This window comes from Apium graveolens, chromosome 8 (assembly GCF_009905375.1).
Source record: "Apium graveolens cultivar Ventura chromosome 8, ASM990537v1, whole genome shotgun sequence".
Classification (NCBI taxonomy): Eukaryota; Viridiplantae; Streptophyta; class Magnoliopsida; order Apiales; family Apiaceae; genus Apium; species Apium graveolens.
The window spans coordinates 133,294,170-133,319,000 of record NC_133654.1 but is presented as its reverse complement, the minus strand read 5'-3'; the positions used below and the strand labels follow the sequence as shown (position 1 = coordinate 133,319,000).

Genomic DNA, 24,831 nt, shown 5'->3' with positions numbered 1-24,831 from the left:
GGACTCCCAACTCCATATAGCTCCTGAAAGGACTAGTCCTAGACTCCTAACTCAGTCCAGTCCCGCACACTGCCAGTTCTAACTGGCCCAATCCCGCAATCCCAACCTTGGGAAATCCCAGCACGTGAGGCACTTACCTAAGCACATGACAGGGACAACTGTCACCCATCAATAATGGGAATAATCAGGGCACGTGTCAGAAGATCCTCAAAACATTCATCGGCCAGTCCCGCACTGACATGTGTAAAACATCCACTCCAACTAGGTGTCCTCCGCTCCCAGAACCAATGGCTACAATTTAAAGTTACCAACCCCAAAACCCTATCCTTGGGATATTTATAGCCCCAAGAAGGTAAGGTTTTGCGGTTAATCACTCTCTCACACTCATATACACACACAACCACTTTGCATTTATATATATCTTCATCTTCCCCAAAAGTGAGTTCTTACTCTCACACCGGAGGCGCCGCGAGACCCAAACCCCCCTTCCGGTATTGTTTTGTAGGAGCCCCACGACGGTTACACCTTCACAGCGATGAAGGATCCAGGCACGATGTTGAAGGAGCGGCTCCGCCACCAGGAGTTATCAATGCTTTCTTGCTTTGTTTGTTTTTTATATTTTTCTTTTCGTGGGCATTCGAGTTTCATGTTATGGCATTATGCCTTTGTACATTTTATCATGTTCATCTTTTGATTTGCATTTCGAATCTTTTTTTTTCTTTTCTATATTTTTATTTTAGCAATTAAAGTATAGACCTTGAAGGGTAGCGGCTGCGGGTTCCCTATGATAAAAAAGTATATACCTAATTTCTGAAAAGGTTGGCTCAGTTGGTTAAAGAGGGGATAATTATCCTCTTGGTCACAAATTCGAATCCGACGGGAGGAGAATTTATGATTAGTCCTCCTTAATCAGAGCTTGTCGCTTAAGTGCAGTTTATGTTGGTTCACGTGGTTTGCAGGCTATTGCGTGAACCCGTGGGGTTTATCTAGTGCGTACCCGAAGGGTAGAGGCTGCTGGTTCCCTACGATAAAAAAATTATATACATAATCTAGCTATTTAATATAGTGCAACCCAACTAGTTTCTATTAATAAAAAAAATATTAATTTAGTCACATTCCTTCTGTGATCATCAGACTTTACATGTCACATGGGTACCTCATTTTTCTCTTACTGGCCAAATCCTTTCATTTTACATATTTTCTTAGTCCCTTTAATTCAGTATATACTAGCTTTGTAACTTAAAATTCTAGTGTTATACTATATTGTCTTAAGCTTTAACCACAATACAAACATGGTCTTATAATAAATTAAAGTAACTAGCTTCTAACTAAACTCTTTTTAAACACATAATCTAATCAAAATAATTTCAATTAAATTAACAAGTAGGCACATGTTTTGGTCAAGTACTAAAATATTAGATAACATCTTTAGCTTACCAAGTCAATGTCATATCAAACTTATAAACTATTAATAAATAACTTACTTCACAAAATAAAAATTATGTGCATGTTTAAATTGCATGTGTTTTAGGACATAGATGTGACGGCAGTTTTCGAGGTCCAGCAAGGTTGCTTTTTCATTCCCTTTCCGTGATGCTTGACAAATGAGGATAGATTTTATCTTGATATACAGCCTTGAATATATCTCCTATTTTCCATGGATGAAAAATAGAATGTTTCTTCTTCTTCAGACTCCAAGATCACATGCAAGTTTGTCTTGGCTACTCATCATCTTTTTTTGAAATTTCTATCAGCTCATGTGATGTGACAGTCCTAGGTTTTGACCACTTTCACGTCACTATCAGTAGCTATAGATATTCATAGTTGTTGATAGCCATACGACCAATAAATTCATAGCCATTGAAGGCCTTTTGCTACATCCTTCCTTAGCCACTAATAATTACTTGCTTAGCAGTTGATGGACTGATGTAGATAGCTGTTGATGCTCTGTCTTCACTAGCAGTTGCTGACTCACTTCACTTAATCTGAATTAAATGGCACTGAATATTTACACTTAGCCTGAAGGGTTTCGAGCAGATAAACACAACGGAAATGATGTGAAATTAAATTAAAACCAGAAAAAAATCAAAACCCTACGCATGATCCATGCAAAAATAGATATTTAATTCGTATTAAGAATCTTTACCTTAAAGAAGCTTTAAGAGTTCATTAATGGAGGATTAATGGAGTTCCAAATCTTGTTGAATCACCACGTATCCCACTCTCGTGATCTTCGCTCTACGGTATCCACAGAAACGCCTTTCTTGAAGGATTGATGTGTACTAGCACGCGAAAACTCCACCTCTGCCTCTCTTCCTCTTTCTCCTTGAACGTCTAGGGGTTTGTAAACCATGTATCCTTATATATAAATCACCTCTCAAAGAGTTTATATTGAGAGAAGAATGAGTTTTTTAATTAAAGATCTAATTACAATTAATACTAATCTGAAATCCCAATTTTTATTTATTTAATTAACACTATATTAATTAATAACTTATTTCGGAATTAGTTTAAGTAATTTATCTATTTTATTTATTTAATTAATTAAATCATACTTAATTAATATCATAAATAACAATTACTTATTTAATTTAAATTCATAATTTAAATTATATCTCCTTCAAGCGTTCTTTTTGTGTGACCATGTAGGTTATTATTATGTTGGAAATAATTTTAATATCTCATGTTAAAATTATAAACAATGAGCGGCATCTAGTAATACATCATTGATACCCAAGTAATAATAATTAAATTGGTGATTCGATTAGACCTTTTGTAATAATGTACAATGTAATATAATCTCTTTAACTAAATATTTTAGATTAAACTAGAGGCATGTAATGTGTCATTCTCATCATAGTTTAATCAAAGTTTTCTTGATCAATGAGTAGATTATCATATTAAATCAACATTTGAGCACAGCCATGCATTTCATAGTCTAGCTCACACAAGAGGCCAATAATATCATTCCAAAAATAAGAAAGTTGAATCCCATCTAGATCATTCATATTTCTCATACGATTCATAATATACCCGATGTCCACTTTTATCATTATCCGGTCAAGGATAACTTTTAATAGAATCAAAGTATATTAATTCTCGTAAATAAATATGATCAGCAGAATTTATCTCTAGAGCTGGTGTCTTTGATGTAGATGGAGCTTCCAGATAAAAAACTTTAGGTATATTCAAATTATGAATATCTATTTCAGAATTATCAGTTTGTTTTTTAGCATCATCTGTAGCTTTAATAGGAGAGACAGGAGGGGTAACAACTGTGTTAGTAGCAGTGTCTTTGGATTGAGCTGGAAGGGCTTCAATGAGAATTGGTTCTTGTGAGATCAGAGATTTCTGATCCCCTTCCTCAGCTTCTTCAGTATCTTCTGATATAGCCTTAGCCAAATACCTCCTCGCCTTCATTTTCTTCAATCTCCTTGCCAATGAAGGAGTTGCTTCAGCAGCATCAGAATTTACAGATTTCCTTTTAAAAGTATCAGAACTTTGAGCAGCTTTCTCTTTCTGAGAAGTAACATTCTCAGCTTCAATTATCACAGGTTCAGATGCATGAACTCGTGCTTCAACAATTTCCTCAAATCATCAAAATTTATTATTGACCATTATTGAATCAAAACATTCATCACATGATAAAGTTAAAAATCGATGAAGTAAAGATTAACAAATTACAATTAAGACATGCACAGTCACATAATTTGAGAAACAAAGACCAAATCTTGCAATTTAAAGGAAATTTCATTAATATATCAGATGATTACATTTCATGAAATTTATCAATTACATGCAAAAATTACAAGATAGTCCTATTCTAAGATTCTTAACATCAACAGCCGTAGTCCTAGTCTAAGAAGACCTATCGACTAACTCCTTCTGCTGCTGATGAAGAGCACTGCAAGACGGATGATCCGTTCTTGCTGACGGAGAGCTTCTCTCCTTTCCTCTTCCAACTGATCAAGATGGAGGTGGTATTCCATCGAAAAGAACAAGAGGTCTGTGTGAATATCTTGTGGAACTGAGTTCCAGAGCTCTTCAGGAATGGCGGTGACATGCCACTCATGTTGCCAATCATCACAACTCAACTCGATGTTGAAAGTTTCATAGTTCTGGAACAAGTTAAAATGAACCATTTTTGTTGATGAGAATAAAAAGAGAGTGAGTTCGTGAGAAAATGAAAGATGTTTTGGCTGGAATGAATAGTCGGTTTAAATAACCAATAGAATACCAAGGGACGCGAGGACTGGTTAACAATTACAAGTAAAAATAACGATCCCTCGACTCCCTAGACTGATGTGTAATAATAACAGTCAGTAAAAGATCTAAAGTAAGAGTTAATGGGCACGGGAAATAATCAACAATTACTGTGCACATGCAGTTTTTCAAGACATACACGTTAACCATTAACCCATAATGATTATGACTGTTTTTATCTCACCCAAATTTATTCTGATATAAATATGACTGGTTCAGATATTACCACAAATAAGTCAAGTAAACAAAAATGCCACGTAAGCATCAAAGATTCCATCAGGATTTAATATCAGAACTTAACTTATATCAGATTTTAACAGTCATCAGAACATGGCTTTTGTACTCAAAAAGGGAATATCTTTTTTTGTGATTTTTTATACAAATACTGACTTGTTTTCTTCAGAGTTTAATCATCAGAACTTCCATCAGAACTTGTCCTCAAAAATTATGCAAATGACACTTAACTGTTTGTCAAAAACAACTTAATCAGCACAATAATTTTCATCATTCATATGGAGTGAAAGTGTGTGCATTCAGCAAAATATCAGATAAAGATTAAAGTCTGATCAACTTCAGTACCTCTTAGAAATAAGGCATAACTAAGAAAAATGATTAAAATCTGTCATCAGTCATGATATCTACTATAGAACAAATTTATGCATGAGTCCACCTCAACTGTTTGTGCTCATTTTATGCATCTTTTGAAATTCCTTTTTACAGTGGTTTCTCAATGTGAGTCAAGACTACTTATCAGAATTTATGCTGTAATCAGAGTATTTCTCGAGTAATCATAGAGTGTGAAAAGTCACCAAGATTTTTTTTTTCTTTTCTAATGCATATTACTTAATACCAGCACTTAGTTCATTCTTAAGATTTATTGACAATAGAATTTGACAGATAAGAAGCAAGAATCTAGTTTGTGACTTAGTAATAAGATACACAAAGTAAACTTGACTAAGCTCAATATCAGAATCTGCTTGTGTTAATGAGTTTCCACATAAACAACTAATTCAAACATGGGATTTCTAGTATGTTAAAGATTACTAGGTCAGCATCTAGCACAGTTATCCATCATTGGATTGAATAGCCACAGAACATTCAAAACACTTATCAGAGTATATAAATCCACATTAGATAACAATCAGCATTTAATGAATTTTCAAATTAAGCACAGATTACATATAGATAATACAATCTATAAACACTGATCATAAAGTCTGATGCATGAGAACAAAAACTAAGCAGATTTAAAGAAAGAACCTGAAACCATTCCAAGTTCACTTACCAATCTTATAAAAGTAGCTTCACATAGTAGTTTTGTAAAGATATCTGCTAGCTGTTGATCTGTTGGAACAAAATACAATTCCACTGTACCTTCATCCATATGTTCACTTATGGAATGGTACCTAATACTAATGTGCTTTGTCATGGAGTGTTGAACTGGATTACCTGTCATAGCAATAGCACTTTGATTATCACAATAAATAGGGATTTTAGAAAATTCTAACCCATAATCCAGTAACTGATTCTTCATCCATAGAATCTGTGCACAACAGCTTACTGCAGCAATATTTCTGCGTTTGTAGTTCATGTGGAAATTGACTTTTGTTTCTTGCTAAACCAAGAAACCAATCTGCCTCCAAGAAATTGGCAGCTTCCACTAGTGCTTTTCCTGTCTATTTTGCATTCTGCAAAATCTGCATCTGAAAATTCAATTGATGTACCCTTAAGGTACTTGAAAATTCTTTTCACAACTAATAAGTGAGGTTCTCTTGGATCAGCCTGAAATCTTGCACAAAGATAGGTAGCATACATGATATCAGGTATACTTGCAGTTAGATAGAGTAAGGAGCCAATCATACCTCTGTAGTTAGTAATATCTACTAATTTACCAGTATCCTTATCTAACTTGGTTACAGTGGCCATGGGAGTGGATCCAATTGAACAATCTTGCATTCCAAATTTCTTCAGTAAATTTCTGGTATACTTGGATTGATAGATAAAAGTGCCTTCTGCAGTTTGCTTGCCTTGAAGGCCCGGAAAATAGCTGAGTTCTCCCATCATACTCATTTGATATCTTGACTGCATTAGCTTTGCAAACTTCTCACACAGTTTGGAATATAATATCATCAACATATATCTGTACCAAAAGTAAGTCCTTTCCATGGTTGAGGTAGAATAAAGTCTTGTCAATTGTGCCTCTATGAAATCCACTATACAGAAGGAATTGAGCTAAAGTCTTATACCATGCTCTTGGTGCTTGCTTAAGGCCATAAAGTGCTTTGTCAAGCCTGTATACATGATTGGGAAATTTAGGATCTACAAAGCCTGGAGGTTGTTCAACATATACCTTTTCATCCAATTCTCCATTAAGAGAAGCACTTTTTACATCTATTTGAAAGACTTTAAACTTCTTGTGAGCAACATAAGCCAAAAAGATCCTTATGGCTTCTAATCTAGCAACTGGTGTAAATGTTTCATCATAATCAATACCCTCCTGTTGAGAGTAGCCTTTAGCAACCAGTCTTGCTTTATTCCTTGTAATTATGCCATCACTGTCAGTTTTGTTTCCGAACACCCATTTTTTACCAACAACTGATCTGTTCTTTGGTCTTGGCACTAGGGTTCATACTTTATTTCTTTCAAATTCATTTAACTCTTCCTGCATTGCTTGCACCCAATCAGCATCTTGAAGAGCTTCTTCCACTTTCTTTGGTTCAGTTTGAGATAGAAAAGAATGATAGAGACATTCATTTGTAGTTGCAGTTCTAGTTCTGACACCTGCTTCAAGATCTCCAATGATTAGATCAAGTGTATGTGCTTTAGTCCACTTCCTTCCAGATGGAAATTGATCTCTAGAACTGGATCCTCCCCATGATCCATGTTGTCTCCATCGGTATTTTCTGATGCTCCCCCTGTAGTTATGCTCTCTGAGACTTCATAAATTAAATTTGATTTTTCAGGAGTTGAAGAATCAGAGCTTCCAGAATTATCAGAATTTGGCTCATCAGAACTAGATGAATCAGAACTTGAAGAGCCAGTGACAGGTTCTGATACTTCTCGAGAGTCTTGAGATGTAGTAGGTTCTTCAGCTTGCTCCCCCTGGACAGGTGCATTTTCCTTTGGAGTTATTACCACAGTTTCAACGACATTAAACTTAATACATCAGAATTTATATGATCAGGATTTAAGTCAACAGAATTTCCAGAATCAGAATTTAAATCTTCATTCTCAAATCTCAGTTGATCATGATCATTGAAATCTTCATGTCAAGTAATCTTCTTATCATCAAAAGATACATTGATAGATTCCATGACAACTCTTGTTCTTAAATTGTAGACCCTGAAGGCTTTTGTGAAAGTGGATATCCAACAAAAATTCCATCATCAGCTTTTAGATCAAATTTTGACAGCTGTTCAGGATGAGTCTTAAGAACAAAACACTTACAAACAAATACATGAAAGTATTTCAGATTTGGCTTCTTCTTCTTCACCATCTCATATGGTGTTTTTCCATGCTTGTTTATAAGTGTAGCATTTTGTGTAAAACAAGCAGTCTGCACAGCTTCAGCCCAAAAATAGGTTGGTAGCTTTGCTTCATCAAGCATTGTTCGTGCAGCTTCAATAAGAGTCATATTCTTTCTTTCTACAACTCCATTTTACTGTGGAGTTCCAGGAGCAGAAAAATCATGTTTGATTCCATGATCTTTGCAGAACTTTTCCATGATTGAATTCTTGAACTCAGTGCCATTATCACTCCTTATGATTTTAACAAAATCTTTGATCAATTTATCCAGTTGTCTGACATGATCAGTTAGGGTAGATGCAGTTTTAGTCTTCTTGTGCAAGAAGTATACCCAAGTGTACCTTGTTAACTCATCCACTATAACCATATCATATTTCTTCTTTGCAATAGACATGACATTGACTGGACCAAATAGATCAACATGCAGTAGGTGATAAGGCTCAAGAATTGATGACTCAGTTTTACTCTTGAAAGAAGATTTTCTTTGTTTTGCCTTCTGACATGAATCACAAAGGCCATCAGGAGCAAATACTGCTTTTTGCAGTCCTCTCACAAGATCTTTCTTTACAAGCTCATTTATATTGTTGAAATTTAAATGAGAGAGTTTCTTGTGCCAATTCCAGCTTTCTTCAATTGATGCTCTACTCAACAGACAGATTGCAGAACCATCAGTACTTGTTGAAAGTCTGGCTTCATAAATGTTACCATGCATGTATCCTTTTAGAACCACTTTGCCTGTTGAATTACTTATAACTTCACAGTGTTCTTCAAAGAAATCCATATGATAACCTCTGTCAAAGATTTGACTTATACTCAACATATTGTGTTTAAGTCCTGAGACAAGAGCTACTTTTTCAATGATGACATTCCCAAAATTGATCTTGCCATATCCCAGAGTTTTTCCAATGTTGCCATCTCCATAAGAAACTTCTGGGCCAACTTTCTCCACAAAATCTGATAGCAGGGCTTTATTTTCAGTCATATGTCCTGAACATCCATTGTCCAGAACTAGGATGTTCTTCATGTTGCCCTGCAATCACAAAGACCACTAATGGTTAGTTTTAAGGACCTAGACTTGCTTGGATCCTTTGGCCTTTTTAAGTTTGTTAACATTTGCAGCGGATTTAACATCAGAGTTTATGCTAACAATTTTTTTGTCAGTATTAACAGTATCGGACTTTGCATCATACTTTACACTAGAAGGAATTAAAGCAACTTTCTTCAAAGAAGGTTTTATCTGATAATAATCATAGTACAAACTATGATATTCCTTACAAGTATAAATGGAATGCCATATACTACCACAATGAAAACAAGGATTTTGTGGCTTAAATCTAACAGACTGACTCTTAACTCCTGACTTAGAAGGTAAGGAGTTTATATTATTATTCTTCCTGCAAAAAGAAGCCAGATGGTTAGAGTTTCCACAGTTATAGCATTTCTTTCTAGGAGCATTAGGAACAGGCATATAATTGTTACTTTTATTCACACCTTCCTTTCCATTACTATTTTTCCTAGCTACCTTTACCTTGTTTACACTGGTAATCTCTTTCAGATTATGTTTAAGCTGCTTCTTTATCATTAAGCCTATGTTAACTTCAGTTGGTTTATCCTGTTCTAATTTGTCAGAAGTTGACTCTGTTGTCAATTCTGTCTCAATATCTTTCATCTTTTCAGAAACAGACTTTACAGTTTTAGCTACAAATTTAACAGGATTTACCTTTGGCTTAGTAGTCTGTTTAACAATAATTGGCTTAACTTGTTCAGTTCCTTTTTCACTTTTCTCATCTCCATAACCTAAGCCCTCTTTCCAGTTTCCACTACTTAGTATATCCAGAGTTGCTCTGCCAGAGTTAGTCCAAGTCCTGATAATCTCTCTCTCCTTTTCTAACTCAGTTTTTAAAGATTTATTCATTTTTAGTACTTCATCTCTAACATAGAAAGCATCATCTCTATCCTTCTGAGTTTGATGGAACATAACTAACTCTTTTTCTAAATAATCATTCCTCTTTTTAAAAGCAAGTTTTCTGAAGTTAATCTTTCACATGTTAAAGTTTGATCTCTATAGCTAATAAACATGGTTTTAAGATATAATCTCAACTCAGTAATATCATCAGTATGAAAGGCATAAGTTGTTTGAGGTACCTTTAACTCAGCAGCATCAGAACTGCTATCAGCATTTGCCATCAAGGCATAGTTCTCCTCATCTTCAGAATATGAGGTGTCTGTCCAGCTTTTCTTCTTTGTGAGAAGAGCCTTGCCTTTATCACTATTTCCTTTCTTGTAGTCAGGAGATATGTGGCCTTTCTCACCACCGTTGTAGCATTTGATATATGAGTAATCTCCTATGTCATACTTTCCTCCTTTGAATCAGACTTTATGATGAGAGCTTTTCCTTTTCCTTTCTTTGAGACAGCCACTTTGGGGGATTCCTCCTCAGCATTAAGAGCAACTGTTCTTGACTTTCTCCCATGTCTCTTGCTTCTTTGATCCATCTCAAGTTCATAAGTCTTGAGCATTCCATAAATTTCATCAAGAGTAGTTTCATCAAGAGCATAGTTATCTCTTATAATAGTAGCTTTCAAATCCCAACTTTCAGGAAGAGCTAAAAGGAATTTTAGATTTGAATCTTCAATGTCATATTCCTTGTCCACCAGTGACAGATCATTCAAGAGTTTGACAAATCTATCATATAAGTCAATTAATGACTCATCACTTTTCGAGTCAAAGTGCTCATACTCTTGAGTGAGTATAGTCCTCATGTTTTTCTTGATTGCATCAGTTCCCTGACACCTTATCTCCAAAGCATCCCATATCTCCTTTGCAGTCTTGTATTGAATTACCCTATTTGACATGACATTATCAATGACACTATGTAGCAAATGCCTTACCTTTGCATCCTTGGCAATAGATGAGATATCTTCAGCTGTGTATTCACTTTTCTCCTTTGGTATGGTCTTTGCTGGTTGATTTGCAACTACAACAGAGAGCTTGGTTGGCTTATGTGGTCCTTCATAAATTCTGTCAAGGTATTCTGGATCTATAGCTTCCAGAAACATAGCCATCTTCACTTTCCATATGTGATACTCAAAAGGTCTCAACATGGGAACCCTGATAGTCTCATATCGACTATGGGTTTGAGTCTTTGGAGTTTCTTCAGTTGTGGCGGGCTTGGTTGTATTTTCTGCTTCTTCAGACATGATTATTTTGGATCTTTACTGTATGTGTGTTAACAAATGTGCTCTGATACCACTTGTTAGGTCACACAACACTGTAGAAGGGGGTTGAATACAGTGTATTCGATATAATAAAATTTGTTACAATAGAACTGTTCTCTCTCAATGATGACCAAATATCACGAGAGCTGCTAGGTTACAATATATGATCTTCTCGATGATCGTAACTCTTATAGAGTAAACCTATGTCTATGTTTATATAGACACACAGTTATAAGATAACTTCTATTTGATATGGAATATAATTCTGTCTCCTAAAATATATCAACCAGATATCTTATATAATTCTTCTAGTCCTCTAACTTTTTCCATGCATATCTTCTTCTTGTATTTGTCTCGATCTTCTTTCCTGTGAATCAGCTTCCATCCTTAACTGTTAGTCCTCCAGTACTTAAGTTCTGATATCCATCTTCTGATAATCTAAGTCCTGATATCCTTAAGTCCTGACTTTCAGTAAGTCCTAATTCCCGTAAGTACTGATATTTCCTGTTAGTTAAGATCTGAAAACTAAACATGAAACATATTAGACATGACATCTCAAATATATGCAACAAAGTCTTTGATTGGTGAATCTTTTCCCGATGAGCAGTTATTTGGAGTACAAGCAGAAGAACTGTGGTTCGCTGATATAGTGAACTACCTTTTGAGTAACGTTATGCCTCCAAAGTTGACTTTCACTCAAAGGAAGAAGTTTCTAAATGAAGTGAAGTGGTATATGGGGGATGAACCATTTCTTTTTCATCAATGAGCTGACCAAATCATCAGGAGATGTATTCCTTACAGCGAAACGGGGGGGATCTTGCGAGATTTCCACTCAACGGCTTATGGAGGACATTACGGTGGAGAAAAGACAACATCTCGTATTCTTCAAGCAGGTTTCTTTTGGCCAACTTTATTTAAAGATGCTCATCAGTTCGTTTTGAAATGTGATCGATGTCAACATGTGGGTAATATGTCCAAGAGGGATGAGATGCCTCTTAATGTGCTTCTCGAGGTTGAAGTCTTCGATGTGTAGGGAATTGACTTTATGGCACCATTTGTATCATCTTGTAACAATCACTATATCTTGTTGGCGGTTGATTACGTGTCAAAATGGGTTGAAGTTAAGGCATTGCCAATGAACGATGCGAAGGTAGTGCTTAATTTCCTTCACAAGCAGATATTCACAAGATTTGGAACTCTAAGAGTCATAATTAGTGATGAGGGGTCGCATTTCTATAACCGCAAGTTCATTGCTATAATGCAAAGGTATAATATGAATCATCGCATTGCTACGGCTTATCATCCTCAGACGAATGGTCAAGCCGAGGTATCTAACAGGGAGATGAAGCGTATTTCAGAGAAAGTTGTGTGTCCATCGAGAAAAGATTGGTCTTTGAAGCTTGATGAAGCTGTTTGGGCGTATCGAACAGCGTACAAGACTCCGCTAGGGATGTCACCGTATCAGTTGGTTTATGGTAAGGGGTGTCATTTACTGGTGGAGCTAAAATATGAAGCGTATTGGGCTTTGAACAAATTGAATCTGGATTTGGATGCAGCTGGAAAGAAGAGGATGCTTCAATTGAATGAGCTTGACGAGTTTTGACTTCAAGCTTATGAGAACAACAAAATATATAAGGAGAAAGTCAATAGGTGGCACGATCGCGGTCTAGTGCTCATATCATATGTGCCGGGGCAACAAGTTCTTTTGTTCAACTCTTGTCTCCGTCTTTTTCCTGGAAAGTTGAAGTCAAGATGGGCATAGCCGTTTGTTGTCAAAACTGTGTTTCCACATGGAGCGGTGGAGATTTTTGAGAATGATCTGGGCCAAGCATTCAAGGTAAATGGTCAGAGGTTGAAGCATTACTATGGTGACACGACGAACCGCGAGGTGGTTAGTGCCGTTTTGTTGTCCTTTTGATCTCGAGTTTTTACGTCAAGCGAACGACGTAAAGCAAGCGCTTCTTGGGAGGCAACCCAAATTTGTTGTACATTAGTAGGTAGAGGAAGCAAGAAGAAAGGACAAAAACACAAAAAAAAAATCAGAAAAAACAGAAAATTTCAGGGCTAACTTCAGAAGATGAGTGCGTTCGCGCTTATCCAGCGCGCGGCCACGCTGCAATTACAGAAACCAGGCGCGCCCGCGCTGATCTAGCACGCGGTCGCGCCGGTTTGGCAGAAGTTAGGTGCGGACGCGCTGTTCTAGCGCGCGGCCGCGCTGGGATCCCCATTCAGAAAAAAATAAAAGGAAGTTTGTGAAGAGAAAATCGGGGTTTTTAATAGAAAATCAATTCCTACCCGAATTTTACTCTCCCACATCCCAAATTTCCCTCACCAAATCAAAGCCATTATTCCCACTATTCCCATAATCAATTCCCACTTTTATTCCATATCTAATTCTCTTTTCACCACTTATAAATACATACACTTATACACAAACTTCTCCACCACTTCACAAATTCTCTCTCAAATACACAACTTTTATTCTCTCTAGTCAATCCAAATGGCACCCAAGAGACAAAGAACGCAAGTAAGCAGCAGCACCACCGATTCTTTTAGTGCGGGTGGTGTGAGGCCGAGGTTTTCTACTCCCGAGGCTGAAGCGGAGTATACGATGCTTCTCTCTAAGACTATTATCAAGGAGCGAGGTTTTCTGCCATCGGGGAAGGATGGTATGTTGTTCGAGATGATTCTGGAGATGGGCTAGCTCCTTTTTGCGAGGCACCTGATGTTGTGCCCATGAGTATTGTTCGAGAGTTTTATGCTAATATGAAGGCGGAGAAGAATGGCTTCACGGTGGTTAGTGGGATGAAGGTGGAGTACAGTGTAGGGGCGATAAGGAGAGAGATTAATCAACCTGTGAGGAAGCTCGGTCAGGATATTTGGAACGATAAGACTCCGAAAGATTTTGATTTGGATTTGATTGTTGCTACCTATGTGTGCCGAAGACTCATTGAAAGATCAAGAGGGGCACAACTGATTATGCCACATTCCCTGCTTCTTGTATGAACATATTTGCACGTGCTTGGAATGCCTTTATTTGTGCTAACATCATGCCATCTTCTCATATGCATGAGGTTACCATGGACCTTGGTAGGTTTATTCACCAAGGTATTTTTAGATTTTTGAGAGGGAGCACTTCGGGTTTTATACCCTATGCGTCCATAGTAACGAAGTTGTGTGCGGCAGTTCGTGTTCGTTGGGCCATACATGAGCAGCTTCAGCTCCCTAGTTCTGCTATTAATAGTTCAATTATATTGAACATGGTGGAGTGGTACGGTGGTAAGCCCGACCCTAAGGGGCTTGGTTATTCATTTGATATGCTTCTGGGCAAGCGACCAGCTGATCAGATGTATGCTGGTGGTTCAAAGTTTTCCCATGAGGAGAGCTCGGCTAGGTGAGAAGATAGGGTCGTCCCACTCACAGGGACCATCGCAGCAGGGTAGTGTGCAGTATAGGTGTCTGACGAGGAGGATGGATGCGATACATGATATCCATAGCAGGTTTGCACATGATCTTACCCAGGTATTGGGGACAGCTTTCAGAGCCACATGTGTTGACATCCAGTGGCCAGTATTTGGTGAGGATTCTGTGTATCCACCTCAGGACATGCCTGACACTCCACCCGTTGTTGAGGGTGAGGATCCTGATTCCGAGTAGGTATGCCTGATTCCTTACTATTACCTTCATTGAGGACAATAAATATTTTAAGTTTGGGGGTAGTAGTTGAAGGAATATGTTTTGTGTGAGTCACATATAGTTTGCATATCGATGATAGTTTAGTTCATATAGTTGCATTTTTGCCATTTAGTTTTTTTTTGGTAGTTTTTATGATAGTTTGTTCATATAGTTCATGCATTTGCATTATAACATGATCTCGTAGATGATATTTATGACTGACTTGTGATATTGATGCTAGTGTAGTGATGTCGTATTTAGTGATGTTGAGTCGTATTGAGTTGATTTGCATGCTAGAGACACTTGTATTTCACTAAGTCTTATAGGGTGCTTGAGTGCTAGATCATGATTATGGTTTGTTTGTTTGTCGAGGTTTAATCGCTTATTTATATTTAAAATTTAGGATATTCTCTTAATAATAAAATAACAAGGATTTTTAGAAATTGGAGAAAAAATTGGATTTCATTGCTAGTTGTTGTGGATAGGTGTCAAATGGCTAGTAGCCGGCTAATATTATATGAGTAGTCTAGGGTTGAACGAGATGGAGCGAAACACACTCATTTAGAAATTGTGAAAAAAGAAAAGAAAAAATAAAGAATGAAAAATAAGAAAAGAAAAAGAAAAAAATAAGTGTTATGTATTGTTGATCACGAGTGGGCTCTTAGTACTCTAGTTATTAAGTTCTTAGGGCAGTTTGTGCCTAGTGAACTAAGGCTTTTATAGTCTGGGATCCGCTAACCTAACGCTCGCTATATGGGTACTATTGTATAAGTCTTTTGTGGACCTCACTCATTGCACGATCAAATAAGCATATTTGTGTTATTTTGTTTGAATAAAAGCATGAATCCATATAAAACTCTCATATAAGAATTGAAGTGTTATAGGTTATTTTGAGTCTAGCTTTTATTTTATTTATAACCTTGCGATTGCCTTGATGAGTAGTGAGTCATGATTATTAATCTAGTTGCGATAGTATATCTGTAAGCATTTGCACACACGCACGTCTCTAGTTTGTAAGTTGATTTCTATGGTTTGATTGATCTTTATGCGACTAACTGCATTTGTTAAGATGATGTTTGTTAATTGGTTTAGTTATTCTATAGGGATCGTTGCATTCATTAAGTTGCATTCATGCATTTTTTTGTTCTTGTTCTTTGAGTCTGTTTATGCTTGAGGACAAGCATCGATTCAAGTTTGGGGTATGTTGAGTGGCATTTATGACACTTTATAATTCTCTATTAAGCTTTGAATTGATGTATTTGTACTCAAGTTGTTGGTATTTTAATGTGTTTTCTAGTGTTTTTGCATTTCAAGCATTAATCCAGGAATTAGGTGAATTAGCATTATTTTAGTGCTAATATGGTGTTAGGATGGTGTCTAAGGAATAAAGCTCGGGAAGCCAACTCAATTACAGCAAGAATTAAAGAAAAGAAGAAGTTTTTCCAAAAGCACGGCGCGCCCACGCTGGTCTAGCGCGCGCCCGCGCCCAAATAGCAGAAATCCAGCGCGCCCACGCTGATGAAGCGCGCAGCCGCGCCGGGTCGGGATGCAGAAATTCTGATTTTACTCAAATTCTAATTGGAGGACTTCTACTTGCATAGGCTGCTATATATACTTAAATAAAGGACATTTTCCAAAAAGAGGGACGTACTAGAGCACAAGGAGAAGGCATAAGAACACCATTTTAGCACGAATCAACGAAGACGAAGAAGATCTTATTTTTACTTGTGAATCTTTATTCTAAATTGTAAATTGGATGCTAGTTTTATTATTCTTGAACCTTTCTCTTGTTTCATACTTGGTTTTGTTATTTATTCAGTATAAAAACTATGTTTATTATACCATGCTTTCATCGGAACCCACGTTGATGATGAGTCCGATAATGGGCTAATCGTTATCGTGGGGTTCTAGCGGATTTACTTATGAATTTTAGTTAAATTGTTTCGATGCTTTAGTGTGTGGTGATTGTATGATAACCTAGTATTGGTTGTGCTTATTCGTCTTATAAGCGTCGCGAACTTATAAGATAGCGTGTTAATCTTTAATGAAGCGACAGTGAATTCAAGGATTTAGAACTTGCCATGCTAGCATAGGTTCATGTGTTATTGTTATGCATGATTCGTAGGTAATTATAACCATCTTACTTGCCCTGTGTAATCATGATAGATAACTTGTGCATTAAGCCATTATGTTGTCAAATTCTATAGACATATAGGGTCTCAATATAATTGGTGTTTATTCAGCTTCTATCTATTTTGTGGATGTCTGGTAGTATGTTATCCATGCAACGAAAGTTGGCGTTTAGCAGTTTCGTGTTATCTGATTAGTGTCATCATCATTGCATGCTAAGGTCAAGAACAATAAGGCTATTAAATGAAGTAATTAATGAAGTTAGAATCCCATGTTTATCTCATATAATATACAACTCTCTTTACTCTCTTAGTTATAATTGTTAGTTTAAATCGTAGTTATAATCAACCCCAATTTGTTATCATCTTAGCATTGGATAATAACCATATCATCGGTGCATAAGTGTATAAATCACATAGTTAACCAAACCAGTCTCTGTGGGAATGAACTAGAAATAATTCTATATTACTTACGATCGCGTATACTTGCGTGTTTATTAGCGCGTGTTTAGCCCTAACAGCTGTCTTCACATATCCACTACGTATCTGATTTGACTTTGTGATTCCCGTAATGAAGCAAGTGATTTATATAGTTGAAATATAAATGTGAATATCATGCTAAAATTGGACTCTGGAGTTTACATAGCACACAACTTCATTGTTTTATTAAGAGCAAGCTAGGCAGTGATATCCAGTTTTAAGCGTTGTTATCTTGATAGAGATTTGAAATGATTTACAGGTTATTGTTTTACGCCATTTCATAGTTCTGTTCCTGTAATTGTTTTATCATAAACTGTTATACTTGTTATTCATATAGTGGTACTGCTGAGCAATTGATTGTTCGCCCTTGCAGAATGTTTTGTATAAATATTGCAGACGCCTAGGAGACTCTTCTGTCGTAGTCAGGGCAGAGTTCCAGTTCTTTCCGTACCAGGCTCCTCTGAGGTAGTTGTGTCCGACCAAAAGTGGTATGTTGAGTTGCTGTATTAAATCAGTTGTATCAGGATTATTTAAATTAAGTTGGTTTGTAATAGTTGTGTAACCTAAGTCATACTTAAACCTGGAAAAGATCTTGGAAAGGGGATTGTGTTTATGTTGTATTAATAACGAATTTAGTTGTATTATTTGTGGTTTGTTATTGTTCGTGATGTCAACTCCTAACCCCGGGGTTGGGGCCGTCACAATAAATCAATTCCATAATATCAGAAGAATATATGAATATTATTCTTTAAATAAAATTCCAATAAAGAATAGTTTTTATAAAAATAAATGAATTAAAATTGTTGAAACTAATACTTGAAACAAATAATAATTATCAAAAGATATACTTATACGAAAGTAAAATCTGTATTTGAATAATCGAAAATAATGTTTGATTATTATTCAAAACAATCGAATATACCTTATTCGATTTATAGTTATAGAAAACTATATATATATATAATATACTTGGGAACATCGCCTCCTGGTTTAGAAAAAAGTTCAACTTTGGGTCCCATATACTAATGGTATACGCAATTACTGCTTATCTTTAGCATAGGTATTATGCAGTTTATAAGCAATTGTATTGAAAATTAAATATCAAGATTTCAAAACACGCATGCATATATATATATATATATATCATATCATATCAATATGCTTCCCAAAATATACATCCAACAATATATCGCAAAATTTGCTAACAATACGCATGCACTTATCTCAAGATAATGCATATATATATATATAACATCACAACAATAGTAATACGGGTAGAAAACTTGCCTGAGCGATCTGGGGTGAAAATAGGTATGGCATGAGTCCGGTAACCTATTCAATCATACCCAAACGCTCGTATCTATGCTTAAAGATTTACATAAGTCGCTCGCGTACCCTCGGCTCCACCATTTTTATAAAATTAACCGTTAAACATCTTAAGACGACTCTTTCGCAAGGACTTTACCAACTGTTTAATCCACTTTACCAACTCTTTTAAGGGCCTTAAACATGGTCTCAAAGTTACGCGAGGGGTAAGGGTTCGTTCGCGAAACGCCGTTACTTAAAATGATCGTTTCTCCTAAACCGTAAATCGGATCTAAACGAACCACATATCAAAATGAAGCTTAAAACATAAAATATCTAATAATGGCAATGGTGAGTTCCTAACAGTGGGTGTTTTGTTCCGAAAGTTAAGCACAAAAACAGTCTATAGGAAAATGGGCATAACGACAGCTATGTTTACGTGATTCCCAAATTTGTAACACCACAAATCAACACCATTATACCAAAATTCATCCATAACACTACCACAAATAAATATCAGTCAATAAACCAAAATTTTACTATAGATGTAAGTAAAAATAAGCCATGAATCATCAAGAACAACAAGTATCACTCTTAACTCCAATAATCAACAAATCACTTAATCAACAAAGATCTAAAGATGCTTAAACAACTACTATACTTAATCCAATATAATCAACTTAATATTAAGTGCTTGAAGATTTATACCTACCTTGAAGCTTTTAAACAATGCGAGAGCCTTGAAATGCCCATGAAATCCTTGATCTATGCTTAAACTACCTTGATCTTACAAATAAAATCAAGAAATCAAAATTTATTCTTGAAAGTTACTATTCATCATCTTCTTTGATGAATTATAAAAAAATATAGGAATGGAAATTGAAGTTAAGATTTCTAGGGAGCATAACTAACCAAGGAGAAGCTTAGATACTTAACTTGCAAAATAAAAAGAAGTGGAGCTTGAACTTCATTTTTCTTAAAAAATGGTTGAATGTTTTAGCTTGAAAATGGGGGAGAAGATGAGTTTTTTTTGTTGCTTGGATGTTTTGGTAAAGGTGCATGAATTGATTGGTTAGATTAACCTTGGTGTAATCAAGGTAAAAACACTTGGATACAATTAATCCTTGCAAAATATCCACTTAACTCGCTTACATCATCTTGATGATCTCATTTCCATGCCAAATGTCATTTTCTTGTGGTTTGATGATGTCAGGTTGTTTCTAGTCCACTTGTTAAATCCCCCTGCTTTTTGTGCAAGCTTGTCGCTTATTTGTTTTACAGTTAACTTAACTCTCGTTCTCGTTGTTCGTTTGAGGGATCATATACGGGATCTTATTACTTGTGTTTTCCTAAACCCTTCTTAATGTCTTATATTCCTTTAATGATCCTCTACTATAATCCTTAATTTCTTTTGATCTCATTACCTTGTACTTAATTATTTCGGTATCTGATGAATTTTCGGGAAAAATCAAAATATTCGAATTTGAATTTTGACGACCTTTACATATACTCATTTACTTTATGAAATACTAATATGATCTCAAAATTTCCATAACAGTACTCGTATATAGTGTGTTCTGATTAATTTCCCTAATCAACAAAATCAGCAAAAGTTACTATTCATCAGGGTTTCAAAAAATTTCAAAAATTAGGGTTATTACAGTTTTCCCTCCTTAAAAGGATTCCTTCCCGGAATCAGATAGAAAACAATTGGGGATACCTTCCTTAGCATTGTGCTTTCCAGTTCCCAAGTCAATTCTTCCACATTGTGGTTCTGTCATAAAACTCTGACTCGTTTGATAACCCTGGTTCTAAGCACTTGTTCCTTTCGATCTATAACCTTACTGGTTGTTCCACATCGGTCGAGTAGCTCGTATTCCCCTATGTGTTTGGCATTCGGATTATACTTCCTTAATATTGACATATGGAATTCATTGTGAACTTACTGCAGGTTCGGGGGTAGGGCTAGCTCATAAGCTAACTTCCCAATATGTCTTAAAATCTCAAATGGTCCAATGTATCTTGGGCTTAGCTTTCTTTTCCTTTCGAACCTCATCAATCATTTCCAAGGGAATACCTTTAATCATATTAGGTTCCCTTACTCCATGCTCATTTCCCTTCCGGGCCAAATCGGTGTACTTCTTTTGTCGATCTTGGGCTGCTACCAACAGTCCTCTGATTAGATCTACTCTATCATTGGGTCTTTGGATCACTGCTGGGCCGAGCATATTGCGCTCTCCAACTTCATCCGGCTACAAGGGAGATCGACATTGTGTTCCTTAAAGGGTCTCATAAAACGCCATCTCGATACTGACATATCATCTATCGTTGTATAAAAACTCAATATGTGCTGAGTGATCATTTCAAATTTCTTTCAAGTCTATAGTACAGACTCTCATCATATCTTCTAGCGCTACAACTTTTGCTTCTCAATACTTATTCTTTTCCAATTCGTAAGTGTTACTATCTTACGTTCGTAATATTACTCTGGCTATACATTTACTCGCTGGCGTTCTATAATCTTTTAATCACATAGTTAGTACAGAAGGGGGCAGCCTTTAGTAATTGACAAACAATTAAATAATATGTGGTATCCTACTAGACTCCTATCACATAGATAGATAGTCATTCGGAAATACCTCCCCTTCTGTAAGGGTTGTTCTTCTCAGTTTACACGAAAATAAAAAGAAGAGAAAAAGAAAGAATTTAAGAGTATTATATAAAAATATTACCACGAAATATCCGGTTTGGAATCTACCTCTGAACTATAGAGGTTTATCAAATGAGAATGAAACATATGTTTGTGTGTGTGTATATATATATATATATATCTATATATCTATATATATATATATCAATTATTATTGCATCGCATTTTACGTGCCTGAATATTTTTACTATTCTGTCCAACATTCTATTTATCCATGCCCTTGTTTAATTAATTAACAATCACCTTTGAAACTCCCTCATCATCTAAAATCGAATCTGGGATTTCACACTCGACATCATCGATACTGGAATATTACGTGGCACCATAATCTCTTTTATATCGAAATAGGGTTAAATATCAAAGTGGTCACTCAACTAAAGGTTATATATCAGTTTAATCATCAAACTTATCGGGGTATCGTTTGAATTACTCAAGTCATTATAAATATCGAAAATATAACTCAAAATATGTGTTTGAGAATTAAAAATTATTTTATGGAGTTCTATATATTTTTCTTGAATTCTATTACAACCAAATGAAAAATGTATGAATTCTAGTATTTTATATAATATAGTAAGATTTTTAAAAATTTATCTACTATTTATTTTTAATTTCGTAGTCATTTTATTTATTTAAATAAAAATTATTAGTAGATAAAATTTTAAAAATCTCACAAAATCATCTAAAATACTATGAATTTGTAACTTTTCATTCCGTTGTAATAAGATTAAAGAAAAATGTTTAGAACTCCATAAAATAAATTTTAATTCTCGAGCACATATTTTGAGGTATCTATTTAATATTTATTATGACTTTAGTGATCCAAATGATACCCCATTAAGTTTAATGATTAAACTGATATATGGCATTCAGTTGAGTGACCATTTTGATATTTAACCCTATCGAAATACTACTTCTTGTTGATAAGAAGGAATAAATATTAAATAGATAAATAATCAACTTAGTTAGTCTATCGATGATAACTTATATATCACCGCAACCCGATTACCCGATTAGTGTACAAACAGAGATATGTAGTTCAATTATAAAGAGTTAAAAGTTGAGAGCGCAAAAGTGCTGCCACTAACCTAGACAATTTCAGCTATCAAATTAACACAAATATCACACTCCGTTTAATTTTCGAAAAATAATTACCATCACAGATTTTAATTTCGGTGACATACCTTAAATTTTGTCACTACCAAATTTTTCCGCAATAGGATATAAAAATTAAAACTTAGAAGCATGACTTGTAATGTTTGAAATACGAGTTTGTTGAATTTTATTACTCTGTCTTTGCTGCGGTAACCGTAAGTACACAAAATGCAGCATTTCTCAAATTCTGTACACACAAATTGCATTTCACATAATGCAAATTACTCAAAAATATGCTTTAAACAGTTTCGGTAGTTTCTACTTCTAGTTTCAGTAGTTAATACTACAAACAAATATAAAATATGGCAAAAGTTCCTGAATGTTTAGGTCTTGAACGCAGTAGGACAAGTAAGTAAAAAATGTATCATGTATTAGATTTTTGATCAAGACTAATTATCCATATCTCCAGCCAAAACATAAGATATATAGCCCATATAATAAGATTTTAGGAGTTACAGAAGTTCATCCTAACCATCCTACTTTTTGCTCAACTCATTCGGTGTAGTTCCTTCATGAGTACTGATGGGCCCTGTAAATACACCAAAAGGGTAATTACATATTTAGACTACATTGAGATAAGCATCATATTAATTTCCCATAAAAAAAACCTGAATGAACAGGACGCACCTGGTTTGTTGGGCGTGTTTTATCTTGTAACAGACATATCCGTAAAAAATTCATATTTTCTCCCATTAACCTAATTTAAACAGACTAATCAACAAAATTTTGCTTCTTTCTAAGTTACCATTTTCTGTGTTTTACATGTGACGTATCAAAATAATATGATCAGGGTACCTCAAGCTTTTAGAAAGATTGGTTATTTAATATATATATATATATATATATATATATATATATATATTAAACTTGTGTGTTTTTCACCTTAGCTTGTTGCAGTGTCAGTCTCTGCTTCAGCTGCAACCTTAGCATCAGTTTCAGGTTCAGAAGCTACTGATTTATAAGGAAGCTTCGTGACTCGGAAGATTGCCAAATTGGTGTCCCCTGCCAATCAAACAGTAGTTTCATCAGTAAATTTTGACTTGAATTAAATAGCTGTCAACTGACTCACTAGTTTAATTAAATTTTCCTGGCTCACTTGCAAAATTTATTACTTGAATCAATTAATCGCTCATGCAAGAACAAGTAGAGTACAATATGTTGGACTCTTAGATGGGAGAAAGATCTTGAAATCTTTTTCTTGTAATCTATAGGGGGCAAGATCTTGAATGATAACTACTTCTGGTTGGATAATCTTCCACAAAAGCATGGACGTTTTAATAGAAAAACAAATGATGAAACCTCTGTACCTCTCCATGTAAAGCTTATACCTAAAAATAACAGGTTTGATCATATGGACAATCAAATAAATGGTAGTACAATTTTAAAAATACTGTACCAAAGGTAAGATATCTTCCGGCTTGTATCGTAGCAGGGACTCCAGGACTAAGCCGTTTGTCATCGATAAATGTGCCATTTGTACTATTTAGATCTGTCACCACCAGACTCCCCTCCTTCATCTGAAGACGAGCATGTTCACCCGACACTGTTGCGACAGGAATGACCAAGTCTGCTTTCTCTGGAACACGTCCAACTGTGACTATACTCTAAAAATTACAATAGTGCAGTCAACATGGCCTTTCTTGGCGAATGAATTGAAAAAAAAAAACAAGAAAAACCACAAGCCAATAAAGTGTAAAATACTCACGGAAGAAATTTCATATGCGTCTGGCATTGGAACCTTAAAACCGATGTGTCTTGAATCACCATCACCTACAGGTTGAAGAAGCCATCTATCTCCGTCATCACAAGTAGAAGCAGTATCCTGAGTAGTAGAAGCAGCAACATTTTTTAGTTGTTTCCTCGACCCTGCATTTGCATTTGAGTTATGTAATTGTTGCAGCTTTCTAGGTGACTTTGAGGTCTTCAATCCAGCTGAAAAGGTCACAACACTGCCGCCGTAATTACTACAAAACAATGCAAACTTAGTAGTATTAATCAGAGATTGACTTGTCAGTTCCATATTTTGTGTGTGCGTTTTTAGCTCAAAACTGTGTGATGTGTAACCGGTAGAAGAGAGGCTACTCTGCCTAAGCATATGGCTGAAAAACATGTGGTATATGTCTGTTCTCTTGCTTATCTATGGAACGTGAATATGTTTACTACAATGTTAAAAACCGATTGAAGCTTTTTTATAGGAAATTAAAAATGGATTACAGGACTATTTGTAATATCATTATCTTTATGGCTATCTTTACTATTAGAATCAATTAAGATATATATATAATTATTTATATATTATATTAAAAAATATTTATTTATTTCGGTGTCTAAACTACTCTATCTGATATATCAACATATTATTTTCTCGGAT

General features: G+C 35.4%; 1 protein-coding gene across 2 annotated transcripts; it reads right to left on the bottom strand.

Annotated features, from left to right (window-relative positions):
• Positions 1–22,809: 22,809 nt before the first annotated feature.
• Positions 22,810–24,615, bottom strand: LOC141679108 (uncharacterized). 2 transcript variants are annotated; one of them, XR_012558031.1, is made up of 5 exons: positions 24,166–24,615; positions 23,857–24,064; positions 23,343–23,462; positions 23,088–23,157; positions 22,810–22,989 (listed from the first exon to the last, which is right to left on the bottom strand). XR_012558031.1 is itself a non-coding variant. In XM_074485598.1 (4 exons), exons 1-3 carry the CDS (start codon positions 24,568–24,570, stop codon positions 23,344–23,346), a joined length of 732 nt encoding a protein of 243 aa, XP_074341699.1. In that variant the 5' UTR covers positions 24,571–24,614; the 3' UTR covers positions 22,810–22,989; position 23,343. The 2 variants fall into 2 exon arrangements, 1 of the variants encoding a protein (XP_074341699.1); XM_074485598.1 differs by lacking the exon at positions 23,088–23,157 and having other exon boundaries at positions 24,166–24,614.
• Between the last annotated feature and the right edge of the window lie 216 nt (positions 24,616–24,831).